The sequence below is a fragment of the Emys orbicularis genome, chromosome 11 (genome assembly GCF_028017835.1).
Source record: "Emys orbicularis isolate rEmyOrb1 chromosome 11, rEmyOrb1.hap1, whole genome shotgun sequence".
Lineage (NCBI taxonomy): Eukaryota > Metazoa > Chordata > Testudines > Emydidae > Emys > Emys orbicularis.
Genome location: NC_088693.1, coordinates 8,282,570 through 8,298,495, shown reverse-complemented (window position 1 = coordinate 8,298,495; position 15,926 = coordinate 8,282,570). Strand labels below are relative to the sequence as shown.

Below are 15,926 nucleotides of genomic sequence, written 5' to 3'. Positions count from 1 at the left end.
GACCCACAGCATGGCTGCACCTAGCCTAGGTCATGACTTGGGCTCATGGGGCTTGGGCTGCAGGGCTAAAAATCACTATATAGACATTTGGGCTCAGGTTGGAGCCTGAGCTCTAGGACCCTTCATCCTCACAGGATCCCAGAGCTCAGGCCTAAGCCTGAACGTGTACACAGCGATTTTTAGCCCTGCAAGCCTGAGTCAGCTGACCCAGGCCTGCCGTGGGTTTTTTATCCTTGTGTGGACATACCCTAGGAGGCCAAGCTCAGAACAACTTGTGGACTGATGGGAATATTACAACATAAAGGTACTTCTCTCTGTGGCTGACTTCCTGGTTCTTGTTCCAAATCAGATCCACCTCCATGTGTTACCAATCCTCACTTTTTTATAATCTGCTCAAGTCAGAGCAATTTCTCCTTCTGGGGGCATTCCTGGCATCTGTTTAAGGAATGAGTTCCAACTGCGTGGCATTTACACTACCTACCTTTATTAGCTTTCTTACACAACACACCAAAGTACACCTGCTCTTTCCAAATTCTCTGGCCCATACTAGTTAAGCAAGGCATTGCCCTTTTAAAAGCTGAAAAGCAAATCAGACACACTGCTAAATTTCTTTTACATGTAAACTCACCACCCCCAAGAAGTCACAACTAAAAACACTCCTATGCTGCCATGTTACTCCTGCAAACTTAAGTGTGAAATGAGTGCAGGAGTAACTAACTAGAGCCCGTGAATCTTAGTTACACAGCAGCTAAAAGAGCTAACAGCAAATTTTAACTACCTGCTCATCGTCTTCAACAACAACTAGTGTTAATTTGTTCTTCTTGAAGTCCAGTCTGGTTATCTTTGGCCTGTCAGATGAAGAAGAATAGAAATGTGTAAACACATCTTTGTTGGTCCATACAAAAGAGTCATATTCACTGTTCTGCTCTAGAACTCACCCATTTTAAAAACTGATATAAACAGACTGAGATCCTACAATAAACGTCCCAGTGAGGTGTGTATTAGCCGGTGGTTTAAGACTTTGTCATTAAGAAGTTATGAATTGAGGAGATTTCAAAAACTATAGCAACTTTTAAAAAGATGAAGCTTCTATAGGGAGTCTTAAAATGGATTTTTAGATGACATCAGTACAGTCTATTGTTTCTGGGCAGGGAGATGATAATTAAGGCAAACGGTGTTTTATACAATTAGATTGGATCCAGTCAAACAAACTTGCCTGATCACCCTCCTGCCCGTACCCAACCAGCACGGGAATAAGCATGAGAAATAGGAACCAGAAACCAGGGAAAACAACTTTGGACCCTTAAGCCTTGCTTAAGCCTAGACCCAAATCTGAAAGTGGGTTCCCCATCTTTCCGCCCGCTTTTCAACCATATGCAACTGTACAAGTCCTAAGGAACTGCTCCAAATACCTCCAACAAACTGGTGTTACCCCAACAAAAGCCTGCAGAATGGAACTGCAGGTGTTGGTAAGCATTTTCACACTCTTTACCACACTATATGGTTATGTGCTTTTATCTAGGCCTGAACCCTTTTCTGTGGTACATGTGGGGCAGAAAGGGGTCATTTCCAAAAAGGGAGAAACCACCTGGAGGATGTTTTGCACTCAAAGGATTCCAATACCCACACCTCCTCCCGAAAAAGAAAACATTTTGCCAAGATGCCAACTTGACTGGTTGAACGCTTTCCCCTCTCTCCCACATATCCAGTACTAAACACACATACAATTAATCCAATAAAGCAGTCTGACAACCTGGGAAGGCATACTTGATATTATTAGTGATGCTGGAGGGGTTTCATTGTGTATATATTTAGCACTGACATACGGGAGAGAGATGAAAACACCCCAAACCCACTCACATATTTGTCAAGGACACTAACCAAGGAAGATAACATTTTGGACATTAAAAAAAACAACATAATTTTGAGCTATGGAGTATTTTGCAGATTACTAATATTGACTAATGGTCTCAGACACTGTGATGTTCAAGGATTCTTGGCTAGTGTAAAAGAGTTAGGTATTCTACAATGCACAGTTTTAAGTCTTTCAATTAACCATCTCACCAGAAAAACAGACCAATCTTGGTGTCACCTTCAAAGACCAGAACTCCCGTCGGGGTCAGTCCAAGGCTGTAATCATTGCCGTCCCTCGCCTAAGTATCACAGACCAAAACAGGTTGTGTTGAGTTCCACGTGTAGGATCCCATGTATGTATAAATCATTCCAATGGGCAATGTATCCCTTCCTTCAGTGTTAAGGTTAAATACTATTTGTTATTTTATTACAATAACAAAACTCTACAAAGCCTCCTACATAGCTTATTCTACTCCACAACTCTTTAGAGATCAGGATAAAGAGGGAAGGAGAAGAAAGGGTTTCTTTATATGCTTATGGGCTAAAGAACCTCCTTGTGTTATTCTCTACCCTTCTTCCTTTACAATCTATTTAGTCTCTCTATAGACAACTGTGAATTGATACCAGATTAAATCCCAGTCCAATTTTGATTTAATTTACTATGATTTTCACATAGGTTTCAGGCTGACTGAAATCTGCAGCACCTATTACATATTTAAAACACAATATAAACATAGATAGATTAAAATTACAGCCTCCAGAAGCACACACAAATTAGTTCGTGCCAAGTGATTGCGCATAATCAGCCTAAGTGCTATACAGTTTAGAAAAGCACCATATTATTACCTTAATCTCATTTGTTTTCCTATACAGCACTTTTAGCTTTGCACAACACTTGGAACATTTGGTCTGCAAGAAAAACCATTTCCAAAGAGGTCATCACCCTTACCTTGACTATGTGCATGTCCACCCCATACATTTCCAGCCACTTAGCTTTGTTCAAATAGTTAGTTTCAGCTTGGGCTGGCGTTTGCCCCCTGAAATAAATTTGTTTGAAGTTAAACAGAATCCTGTAAAATTACGAGCAATGAAAAGAAAAACTAGCATATGGAGGGAGAAAGAGGGGAAAAACTGATGTTTGTGAGTCTGCGAAAAGCAAACACTGCTGGCTCCCTCTCAAACTTTACATGAGCACCAAGGCCACCGTTGCAAATTTTAATCTGAAACGCTGATTGTTTCAAAAAGCAAAGCATTAGACAAATTAATGATTTCACTGAAATTATGGAATTTTACCATTCATGGACAGGAGTGGAATTTCACCCTGCATTGAAGAGGCAGACATGTAAAAATATCGGTTTTCACGTTACATTCTCAACCAAGAATTGTTAGATTTGGTTTCTTATGTTCTATGATGGAATCACATTAAGATTACATCTGGGTGAAAGACCACACAGAAATGTCAGCATCATCCCCATTGTATCATTTGCATATGCTTTACCCATGGAAGAGTCAGAAAGTTGATTTGGCAAGCATGGATCAGGAGCTACAGTACCTGTATTCCTTCCACTTCTCAAAAATGGCCAGTTCCAGCTCTTCAGTTTGAGTGGGCATAAACCTGAACTCAGACACCAGGTCAGGAACATGTTCAGCAGGATCATAGTCTCCAAGTTCAGCTACAAAGAAAGAACTCAGTGAAGTGACATTCCATTCAAGATAAATCCTAGCTCAAGGGCAATAACAAGAACTAGCATGAGCTGAAGTGTCTACCATGATTTGTTTACTTTGTTAAGTGTTTGAGACTCAAAACGTCTCCCACTCCCTATCCCCCATATTTATTGTTTAAATAGTTACCAAGCAATATTTCAGTAAAAATTGTTGACTTACACACACACAAAAAAGGAGGAAAAAAAGGTAAAACTTTCAAGAAAATGGACCCATTTTCAATCTTGTAAAAAGGAGTTTCAAAATTTCCCCCAAAACGGTTTTTCCATTTTTCAACCAGCTATGACTACAGATCTCTCTGCAAAAAAATAACTTAGGGGTGCAAAGGCAAGAGTAGGGGAGAGAAACTATTTTTCCTCTTTCCATCAGTGTAAGCACCCTAGTGTCACAATGGCTGCGCAACATCAGAAAACTGGCTCCTTTTTCCACGGCTGCTAACACTTAAAGGCCAACCTTTTCCAAACATAGTTGCCTAAAGAAGAGTGATTATATCTGTAATTAGAAACCTAAATTAACGTGGTCTCATTTTCAGAGGGGCTAAGCAGTCACCGCCTCCAATGACTTCAAGGGAGTAGCTGGTGCTTCACTCACCTCTGAGAATCAGGAACCTAATTTTGGGCCCCCAAGTTCTGGTCAAAAGTGCAAGCAAGAAACTGACCTGCTTGAAAAGTACAAGTTTTTTGTGCAAAAATAAAGGGAAAAACTTTTTGGAAAAAAAATGGAAAAGTCAATTAAATATATAAAATATCTGAAAGGTGCAAAAATTGAGTTAATTAAATATTTTGTTGTATTTACTATACACACATTTATTTCTTGGAGTTCTGAACACAATACCTTTACACAGCCTTTTCATATACTTTAAAAAAATACTTTGACCCAGAGGAAGTCTGTAGATCTACAGTAATTTACTCCCACTATGCCACCTGCCTCTGTTGAAAGGAATGTTGTCAAAGCCTGCTTAGGTTCCAGATGATTTAAATAAAATCTGCTCAGCTTTCAGCCAGGCAGTAAGATTAAAGCACTGCTAGAGAACTCACTGTGGAATTAAGAACAGATCTGAAAGTAGAAAGGAAATGCCAATATTTAAGAATAGGATATATGACCTATTAAGTTCACCCTGTGTTTCTAAACACTTGATCTACTGCACTATTAGATCAAAGGCATTTATCAATGCCAGTATCTCTCAGAATGGATGCATTCAAAAACTGTTTAATCTAAAGGGAAAAGCAACAGGTTTCTCTGCAATGCACTCCCTACCTTAACTACTGGTTCTGATTATCTATCTGTACCAGGGGTTCTCAAACTTCATTGCACCGCAACCCCCTTCTGACAACAAAAATTACTACACGACCCCAGGAGGGGAGACCGAACCCTGAGCCCGCCCAAGCCCCACTGCCCTGGGCAGGGAGCCAAAGCCAAAGCCCAAGGGCTTCATCCCCGGGCAGGGGGCCTGCAACCTGAGCCCTGCTGCCCAGGGCTGAAGCCAAAGCCTGAGCCCTGGGTGGTGGGGCTCATGCTTTGGCCCTGGGCAGTGAGGCTCGGGCTTCAGCTTTGGCCCCGGGCTCCAGCCAGTCTAATGCCAGCCCTGTTGACCCCATTAAAACAGGGTCGCAACCCACTTTGGGGTCCTGACCCACATTTTGAGAACCGCTGATCTACACTGTAGATTCTACAGCACTATTCATACTTGAGCGGAGCAGATGTTTTATAAAATACCTAGGAGAATAAAAGATTTCAGTGATTGACTTAGTCTTGTTTATGAAACCCAGCAAGAATAACGGTGCCAAATAGGTTTTTATAAGGTATCTGGAGTATATAGAGCGGGACATTTTTCCAGAGCGGGGTTTGGTACATTAAACACAGATCACATAACTGAAAAGAATTCCTTGCACAATTCCCTTTGCACCAATAAAAACAAACAAAAACTATAGCTTTCCATTTCTGTGTGGATCCCATCCACCCTAGAACTGTCAACTCAAGTGCAAGTGGAAGGAAGCAGACAGCGGCCTGGTCCACATAGAAGTTGTACCAATGTAGCGAGGCTGGCGTGAGCTAAACCAATATGATCCAAGTATAAACGAACATGGAGTGTCCATACACAAAACTGCACTGGTTTAACTAGACTGGTGCAACATCACAGCGTTGGTTAAACCAGTGCAATGTGTGTGTAAACAACCCCCCTGTTTGGACCCATTGTAGTTTGGTGTGTGATTCTATCAGACCAAGGATAGAACCTCAGGAAGTGACTGCACTGAGACACCAGAGGGACAGCCCTGTTCCTGTACAAGGGTAGTTCAAGCAGAGTGCACTGTGAACTGCTAGTCTGAAAGTGGACACACTTACACGTCTGAGGAAAGAAAGTTTTAGTGGAAAATAAAAACTAACACGTACAGTTCATATTGCATTCTGCAAAGTGCTTGGTGCCAATTACATTTTAGCCAAGGAAATGGTTTCTTCAGAAGCTCCTTGCACCCTTCCCTGATGTGGCAAAGCACTTTGTAATATATGCTGACAAATTAACAGGCAAGGAAAGTAAGATTTTGCCACTTTAGGATTATCGAGCCCTGGGCAAGATGCTTATCCTTGCACCACAGTGGCAGAGAGAGGAGGGAGCAAGACTACAAGGAAAAGTCTACACAGTCATTTCCCCCACCCCACTCACCTTGTAAGGTATAAGCTGCCAACTGGACTGCTGTGTCAAACGGGCATTCCAACCTGCCACAGGAAAAATGGCTCATTAGATAAACCTTTGAGTGACTGTGTTTGCAAAGATGAGACAACACTCAAGCATTTGAGAGCTGAGGAGATGCGGTTCCAGTGAATGTCGGATCTTTGGTAAATTGATGCTCGAGATAAGCACTATAATATCCAGGCTACTCTAATTTGACTCTTTGAGCCAGCACTCCAAGAATACACATTTGCATACACACAGAAGGTATCAAGAGAAAAATATATTCTCATCAAACTGAATGCTGGGTTTCCTAGTTTTCCAAAGAAACTGTGTTGTTAAATCTCATGTTAAACACATTGTAATTGCCTGAGAGACTCAATGCAGCACACATACTATACTCCTGGGAGAACTGTGCGTCACTGCGTGTGCGCAGAATTCATGTCCCCCTGCAGATTTCTTTGCTTCCCCGCAGAAAAATGACTTCTGATAGGAAAGCAAAGGGAAGCTGCAAGAGCGGTCATGCGCCCCCTCCCCGGCAGCAGAGGCAGGTTGGCTCGGGTGCCCGGAGAAGCTGGTAGAGATGTAAATCACCGCTGGAGGGGCGGGGGGGCTGGGCAGTCGTGCAAGTGAGAGAGAGCGAGAGACACACACACACACACACACTGTCCCTCTTGCTCACTATTGCAGCACACTCCGTGTGGAGTGGCAGGGCTTCAGGGTGTATCTGAGGAGGTAGGCATGGGGCAGGCTCTGTCCCCTCAGGCAGAGCAGAATGTAGTGGCATGCCTGCTTAGTGAATTGTTTCCATTGTCTTTGTCAATTCCCCCAGGAGTATAAAACAGGTGTAAACATTTTAAGGCTCCTTCACATTGCCAGAGGGGTGTAAAGGACAGCATGGCCTTATAAATGCTCATGGTGCTTTCATGATTAGAACTGGTCTAAATTTTTGGACTGAAAAAATTTCCTTTCAAAATGTGCTCCATGAACTGTTTGCTACTGACCTTTCTGGAGATTGTCAGTAGCCAATATAAATTGTGAGTTTGATTCCACAGCCCTCACTTGCTCTTCAGTTGCTTATGATGTAACACTGAGCATATGGCTGCATATATTTGTTGACTAATAACTAGATATAAAGGGTCAAATCTAGTTACATTACTATTTGGCAAGGGGGGTTGGGGATTTCTTCCATTGTGCCCCACTCCCATTCTCCATTCATTGTACTGTAGTTTCAATTATTTCTGTACTTTATTTAAATCAGAGTGATTATATTGCGTTATTTTGACAAATAAAATATGCAGAATTTTGATTTTTTTGGCACAGAATTCCCCCTGAAGTAATACTAACGGTACTTACTTTCCACTGAGAATATCCTGTTTTAGCTGAAGAACAAATAAATACCTATGAAGGTAAAAAAAAGGACAAAATCATCAATTAGAGCTAGAAGTTCTAATGCCAGTCAGTCAGCAGGTGGACAGAAGGAGCTATAACCTGACATTTAAGAACTCAGCAAGGTGCAACTTAGATTTAAGATGCTGCACACTCATCTTTCAAGGCCTCTCAGTCTGGGCTTGTATAGAATGAGCCCAGTGCAAATGAAGAAAAACCCAAATGATGACTTCTAAGAATTCGGATCAAGGACCTAAAGGAGCAAGAGGAAGATGCTGCAGGATTAGTCCTGCTCGTTTCTCTTGCTTGCCCCACCAGGACTCAGTAATGCACCATTTGACGGTCAGCACCACCATTCATTCAAAAGCATGAATGTCTAAAATTTTTCTCAAAAGTGCCTTTGCCTAGATCCCATCCTGAAAACCGGTCACAGGAAAGTAGAACTGGAAGAAAGTTAAGTGTCAGGTTATTACCTTGCTCTCCATAGCAAGGCCCTGCAGAAAATCTTGGCTTACAGACTGCTCATCCTTTGAATTGGGAAGGAAGGGGGGACTAGTGCACCTGGCAGTGAAAAACAACACTACCCTTTTATTCTTCTTCTGGTGGGGATGCCCCAAGAAGAAGCTACATGAAAGAAATGTCACTTACCCTACAATAACTGTGGTTCTTCTAGATACTGTAGTCAGTGTGGATCCCACTGTAGGTGTGCATATGCCTCACGTGTGAAAGACTGGAGAGATATTGTTAAAATAGCAGCATCTGTCTGGGCTGTGCATGCACCCCTCTTAGGGTGAACTTGGGGCGTGGTTTCAACCCCACCATGTCCCTATGAAAGGATGTGTAAGGTAGTTCAGCCATAAGGGGTTGGAGCTGACTGACTCAGAGCTGAAGTGATGTCCATAAAAAGAGACCATTTTGATGTTAAGGTAGTGTAGTGAACACTCCAACGGTGGTTCAAAGGGAGGATCTGTGAATTGAGGTCTCATGTGGGAGTGAGGTCTCTAACCAGAGGGTAAGCATGAAGGAGGTCACTGAGGAATTCTGATACTGTCAGATTTGAGAAGATTGAGTATGACTGTACTGGACTGTGATACTCTGATATTCCTGCCAGGTGAACTTAGAGAGTGTTAAATGCTAATCCAACCTGTTTCTGGTGCAGCATGTAGACAAGGATCATCAGTCTTGGGGCCTCCACTGGGGCGATCTGGTTTTGGGTTGCCCATATGGAAAAGTTTTCTATTTGGAGGAGCAAGTCTTCCTAGTGGGAGGCTTTCTGCTTTGTACGAGAATCTCCTGCGCCTGCAGAGAGCATTCTGTCAGTAGTGCTCAACCAGTCAACATCCAAAACATCAGTGCAACGACTGCAGATCTGGGTGCAGAATCTCACTGTTGTGCTGAGATATTATGTGCAAGCAGGTCAGAAAGTGTATGGGGGGGAGGGGCACAAGGACATCTGCAGTATGTCCAACAGCCAAACTGTCTTGGCCAGCATGGGGCTATCGACATGATTATAGCCTTGTCCTGTCTGACCTGGACCATTGGGTCCCATTCCCAAGAGAGAGTGAGAGAGACCACAACGTGTGCACAAGAGGCCAGAGATTGTGGCTGGCATCTGTCCAGACTGATGGGGGTTTAGAAGCACACAGATCCAGTACATGGGTCCAACTACAGAAGCCTGGTGTGTGTCCACCAATGGGTCCACCAGGTCTGTGATAGCAAGGAAGGGTGTCACCCTGTCCCATGTTAAAAAGCCATATTTGGCCAGTAAGGACTGGCAGTTAGCCACCCACAGCTGTGTGCAGCGAAGTACAACTTTCTCCCAAATAAGTTGAGCCTTTTGAGGTCCTTTGGGTAACTCTTAACTTCAACTTTTCTTGTACCGCAACTAAGGAGACTGGGTGAGGAGAGCCTAGAAACACTCAAACCCCACAGGAGGTACTTAATACCTCTTCATGACTCATTTCACAGTATCTGCCACAGCGACTTTTGCAGGGCCAAGCAGTCCCTCATTTATAGGGAAGGCAATACTGGCAGAACCGGAGGCAAACAAGGTATCAAAAACCTTGCGGGTTTTCTCCGATATGACTGACGTCTTGAACTCCAAAGTCTTCATCTCCAAAGTCTCTACAATCATCAAAAGGAACTTCTGGAATGCTTTTTTAGTCATCTGGTGCTGGTACTGCTGCGGAAAATACTGCTTCATCAGGTGACAAGTTTGACTAGTCCTTTGACAACAATACACGGTATTGGTACTGCTGTGTCCCTGGATACGTCTTTCTGGTACTCTGGCCAAGGATGCTGATGAGGAACGTCCTCTTCCTCTTTTTCAAGAGGAGTGGAGATGAGCTTCTCAATGCCTGAGATGACAGGCACTGGGTACCCCAATAGGACAATGGTGGTATGCCATAGAAGTATGGCTGGCTTGTTGGATATTGGCCAGTCCAGAGCTCTTCCTGATGAGCTGGTGGAAGCTGAGCCCTGTAGGGTAACTATCTGTAGGCAGAACTATCTGCAGTGTTGACCACTAACCTCAGAGAAGAAGTCTCTCTACTGGAAGATGGAGGGTATATATGCCCCAGTGATGGTGAAGAACCGACCTCCTCCAGGGGCAGCACCGAAGAGTATGGTGCTCTCAATACTGGCGTCTGTATTGGTGCAAATCAGTGTCTTGGTACCGACAATGGTCTTGCTTCTCCTCTCAGCTCATCCTCCTCAGTCTGTTGATGCTGATGGATGCATCACTGGAATCGGGGTCACTGCTAGAGGAATCTGCCAAATCATAGGGTGCTCCTTCTTCTCAACCCTAGATGCCATGTAGGGCTTGAATTTATCTCCAGAGGCTTTATGGCATCTGCCCTTCTGGGAAAACACTGAGCTCTGTCTGGAGTGGCACTTCTGTGTACAAGACTGACACCAGAGGTCATTCCTTGGTACTGTCTTCTCTGCACCGATCTTAGGCATTGCTCGTATGCTAGATGGGGCAGCAGGTGAAACTGGTTTGTCTGCTAGCAGAATTCTTAGAACTTGCCTCCTCTGAGTCTGATGAGATCTTAATGAATTGTTCCAGAAGAGGGAACTTTAGCCTCACATCTTATGACTTGCATGTTCTGGTGGAGAACGAGAAGCAGACCGAGCATCTGCTCAGTATATGAAATTCCCACAAACAGAAGAGTCACCAGCTGTGACTATCTTTCTGGGTAATTAGTTCATTGCAGGATGGACAGGGCTTAAAGCCCACAGGTTTTGAGTTCACTATGCTAAGGATCCCTGTTCAGCAAGCTCTGATTGGCAGAGTTCAGTTCAGACAGATGGAGATGGCTCATGGTGGCAGATACAGAAAATCAGAAGTAATTCTGAAGATTGTTTCAAAGATTTGTAGACATTTAGCCTGAGCTGAGAACTAGCAGGTCAGTGCTGCTCCCATGGGAAGAGGAAACTGAGGGAGCTTTGTAGTCACCCTGTCTTTTATGCCCTGGTATAGAAGTGCAAAGCAGCACAAGGTGCATGAGCTGCCCCAGATGCTGCTATTAAAAAAAGCTCTAGCCTCACATGCAAGAGGCAAACATGCATTTAAACTGAGATCCACACTGACACTTACTTGAGCTAACAGTGCACCATTGCCTTGCTTATGAGTAACAGAGGATCTGCAATGCTTACAATTAACGGGAATAGGAGAACACGAGTAAGAACTGACCACTCTTGCCAAGACAGTTTCTCCACTAATAGGACTGACCCACTCTGCAGAAGTAGAATCGCCTTCTACAAATAATCTCTGTTGTCCAAACCTGGTAAGTTTCGCTCTTTTTCTGAACTCAGCTGGGAAAATCAATGACCCTTCTGGTATATATTTATAAAGCAATCTTGTGGTGTCTCAATCTTGTGGTGTCTAGATATATATGTAGGTTAGTCCCAGATGAAAAGCAGGACTTCCCAGGGATTTCAACAAGCTCTTTTCTGACTGAAACTCAGGTTTAGCCATGACTTAAATCCTGCATGTGTACTACTATGGACTCGCATCTCAATATGATGGTGAAATAATCATCTTCACTTTGCTTATGCTTTGTATAGATCCTGCAAATGATGGGGCCTGAGTTCACTTATACCAGAGAGAAATCCCCAATTACAAATGCATTTTAATGTTTTTCTGTCCAAAAACATAGCTAGATATCACATAGCTTTAAATTAACCACAACTGATAAGAGACTGAAGACAGGACTGGGACAAAACATAAGCTGCCCACTATCTCACTGGCTCAGAACCTATGGCCATCCTATTAGCAGAGCTTATTAAATAAGGCAAACAACACAAAACAAGAAACCCAACAGACCCCCATGTCAAATAATGTATTCAATGAATATTGTGGAAAAAGGACAATAGACACATTATTCAAAAAATCCCAACAGCAGCCAAACACCTCTAGTCATAGAACTGCAGGCTTGGAAGAGATCCCAAGGGGTCATCTAGTTTAGAGGTTCCCAAACTAAGGAGAGTGCTCCCTTGGATTATCAGGGGGTCGTGAAGACCTGACGGGCCGTGCTGATGGGTCAGGTCAGAGGGGGCTCTGTCAAGCAGGAGAAGTGAATGGAGCACTGTGTAGGCAGTTCTGGCTGCGAGGACCAGGCTCTATTCCCCCACTGCTGCAGCTGCAGCAGCCACCAATCAGCAGTTACCATTCTCCGCTGGTGAGGCCAGCAGAGACTCTGAAAGTAGGGAGTGGAAGGATGAACCTCAGAAGTACTGACCCACAGTACAGCCACACAGATCCTCCTCCTGATTCGGCCCTTCAGAGTGGCCCAGGGCACAGAGCCCAATCTGATTCCTCTACTGGACAAAGCCTGTACAGGGAAGTGGAGAGGGCCGCATTGAAGGGGGCTCTAGCCAGCAGGGGGGCCAATACTCCAGGGTTGCAGTCTTCCACTCCACTCCCCTCCTGACCCTTCAGCGTGGCCCCATTCACTTCGCCCTCCATAGTTCCCTTTCTCCTGCTAATATATCCCAGAATGACATTTGCATTTTTCACAACAGCGCCGCATTGTTGACTCATATTAAGTAGGCAACCTCTGCTAACAGAAACAACATATGCCCTACAATTGTGGAGATCACACTCAATTTACCTTGTTAACTCTTCACGGAGATTGTTAGGCTCAGAGGAGTAAAATTTTACACGAAGATGCAGACAGTATGGTGGGCCAACTGCAAAGTAAATGAATTGAAGAAATTGAAAAACAACAGGTCTATTACCTGGGGAAGGTCCAAATTTGTTATAGAATAGAAGCATATACAGCAAAAGTCTGCCTATCAATGGTTTTGACCCAGCACAAGGTGTTCGAGAAAAAAAATTCCCATGACAATTAAAAAAAAAAAAAAAAAAAAAAAAATTCACACACTAACAGACACACTAAATAGTTTGTTTTACATATTACAAGTCAACCTAGCCGTCTTAAACCATTAAATTGATTTGTCTTGCCAAGACCAGACAAATCTAGGTTAATCCCAATATTTAAGCACTCTATCCATCACTTAGAAAGCCATGGATTTTGGCTCTGCACTCAGCCAAATTCTTAGAAACTCTGCTGGCCTATGTAAAACATTTGCAGAGCTCTGGGGAGTACCTGCTGTTGACAGGTTATGCCACCATATTCTACAGAGTTTTAGACCCCTTTTGGTGGGGTTTAACAGTCCCTCTGTGGGAGCATCATCTTTCTAGAAGGCAGAGAGTTAATCCAGACAAAGACTGGATTAACGGTTCTTTGAAACTGCAGAGCTCTAGATGGATTTTGTATTGAAACTAGGATCCTTTTCTCTGACATTCCTTCCAAGATTTACATTTTATTAAAGTAGCATGCAAGACTCTAAAGACTGTACAGTTGGAAGCGAAGAAGCTGTTGAACAAAGTCAGCCAAAATTGACATACTAAAATATCCAAAATTATCAGCGTGTGCTTCACTGAATCTATCCAATAAGCTGTTACCAAACTTTATGCCATATGTGGTGATTTGATAGGCAGACCACACATGGATTAGGGCATTCTATAACACACCAAGCAGAGGGGGCTGTGAGACAGTTTTTCATTTAGTGAGGACAAGGCTCTACATCTGCTGAAGAAACTGCAAGGCTATGATGCTAAATAAATCATTTCATAGTTAATGATCCCCCAGCATTAAGGAAAGTATATTGAATTAAGTAACAGGACCCATGGAATGTTTTTAAGTCACCAGTAGGCATGTGCCAAGATTTTGTCACCACATCATCCCTTTCAGAACACTGCCTGCTCCTGGCAGGGTGACTTCTAGTGTAACAAATACACTAGACTACATGTCCCCACAATGTATATTGCTACTTGATTGGCTGAAAAAAGAAATTTAAAAGGACACTTACTTTTAACTTGTTTTTTAATGCTCTTTGTGTTGTCCAACCAATGCTGAAAGACACAGAATCCTTGAGTTGAAATTGTTTTATCATAAGGTAAGGAGAAATCTTTACAAAAAGAAACACAGATGTAAAACAAGTCACAAAGGTTAGCCATACATTAGGAAGGACTGTCTTATGGCGAGCAGTCCCACTAAAACAAAGCCTAATCTGAATCCTTTATGGCTAACGCCCCAGTCTGCTTATCAAAGCATTTTATTCTAAATGACGTGGGTTAACCCATACAAAAAGTGTGTCACAAAGCAGACTCTTTAGGGGGATAAGTGAGCACAAAAGCACCACATCACAGTGCATTAGAAGATCATTTTCACTTGAAATAAACTCAAGGCACAGAATTAGTTTCAAGTGATTACAGCAGACAGCATCCATGCAGCAATACAACATGTAAAAGTCAGTCCTCAACAGAGCATTAATTTGTCTGGAGTATTGATACGCAAACAGTCCATATTAATGACACCACATTCTTCCAGGAGAACAAATCAACTCCTGCACGAGCACAGACAGTGTGAGATAAATTCACATCACATTAAATGAGGATTTCAATGTCTGATACCTGCCTCAGTTTGTGTTCTACATTTTGGGGAAGGGAAAAATAATGAAGGAATTATTTTTCTCCCTCACAAACATTTCCTCTAGGCATGCATGGTTAGACAAAGCCTTGGTGCTATTTGTTAATGACTATACGTGGGGCCTTTTCCTTAAGAGGAAATTCTGGTTTTATTGAAAAATACTTATAACAAATAACTTTTAAAAATGCTGAAAATGAGATAGTAAAGTCTTAGCGGTAGAAAAAAATGGGAGTAGAAAATACCACATCATTTCAATCATGTTAGTTATAAGCTAGATACCAGTTAATTCTCAGAGGGAAAAATCATGACTTATTTTATGTTCGCACATTAGACCACATAGGAGAAAAGGCTGCACATCCACATGTAAGAAAGAAGCCTGGGCACAGGCACACATGCAGCGTGTCCAGAAGGAATTGTGCAGCTGTACTTCCGGTACTGCAGAGGTTGTACCATGGGCCAATGAGAGAGCTGGGCCCAATGCACAATGACAACACAGACCCATGTCAAAGGGGCATGATCTGTCCAAAACGTGTGACAGGGCAGGTAACAGATGTTGCATTATCTGAGAAGAGAACTACACTGGCTGAACAGCTGAAAAAGGTACCATCCACACGTTTTGGCTGGACTGTAATGCTGAAAGAGGCATCTCAGTCAGCTGATCTCCGATGTCTCCTTGCTACCAATACAGTTGAGGATCATAAATCAGCAATGCTCCTCTGGTAAAACTATGGGTCACGCTGCTCACACAGGGGCCTGGTGATTCAGATACTTCACAGAAGGTAAGATGGAGATGGGAGGAGAGGAAGGCCATTTTCAGACTGCAGGACTATGTGCACATCTGTTTAATCTCCAATCTGTTTTCTTTCATCTCCTCCACATTCCAGTGGTAGGCAGTTAAGAGGCCGGAGACAGGCACTGATAGCACTTTACTTGACTCAGCTCCTAACACCAATGCCTCCAGGAGTTCAGCTTGAATGGTAAGGGGGGAGGGGACCATGGGAGAAGGGGAAACAGAACTGCTTTTACCATAGGAAATCTTGGAGGGACTTTAAAAAAAAAAAGAGAGAAGGCTACATTTATTCCAAGTGATTCAGATGGAATGCAAATGGGGCTGACAAAAAGTTTACATTTTGATGAGAGAGTTTATTCTATATGCTCTAGTACCTTTATCCAAATCTAACAGTCACAAAGAAGAATGAATCACTAATGAACAATGAAAACTGCATACTGAACAAAAAGCGCTAAAAGTTATTCTTAAAACAATTTGGAGTTGATCACTTCAGAAAGGGAGACCA

At 43.0% G+C, this 15,926-nt stretch overlaps 1 protein-coding gene across 1 annotated transcript in view; it reads right to left on the bottom strand.

Annotated features, from left to right (window-relative positions):
• Nucleotides 1–15,926, bottom strand: part of LOC135885461 (band 4.1-like protein 5) — a 48,315-nt gene that overhangs the window by 15,136 nt on the left and 17,253 nt on the right. Inside the window, exons 4-11 of the mRNA XM_065413177.1 lie at nt 14,012–14,054; nt 12,748–12,826; nt 7,601–7,645; nt 6,239–6,291; nt 3,407–3,527; nt 2,804–2,891; nt 2,065–2,153; nt 779–848 (exon numbers count right to left, since the gene is read on the bottom strand). Of these exons, the coding sequence (XP_065269249.1) occupies nt 779–848; nt 2,065–2,153; nt 2,804–2,891; nt 3,407–3,527; nt 6,239–6,291; nt 7,601–7,645; nt 12,748–12,826; nt 14,012–14,054 (588 nt within the window). The remainder of the gene's footprint in view (nt 1–778; nt 849–2,064; nt 2,154–2,803; nt 2,892–3,406; nt 3,528–6,238; nt 6,292–7,600; nt 7,646–12,747; nt 12,827–14,011; nt 14,055–15,926) is intronic.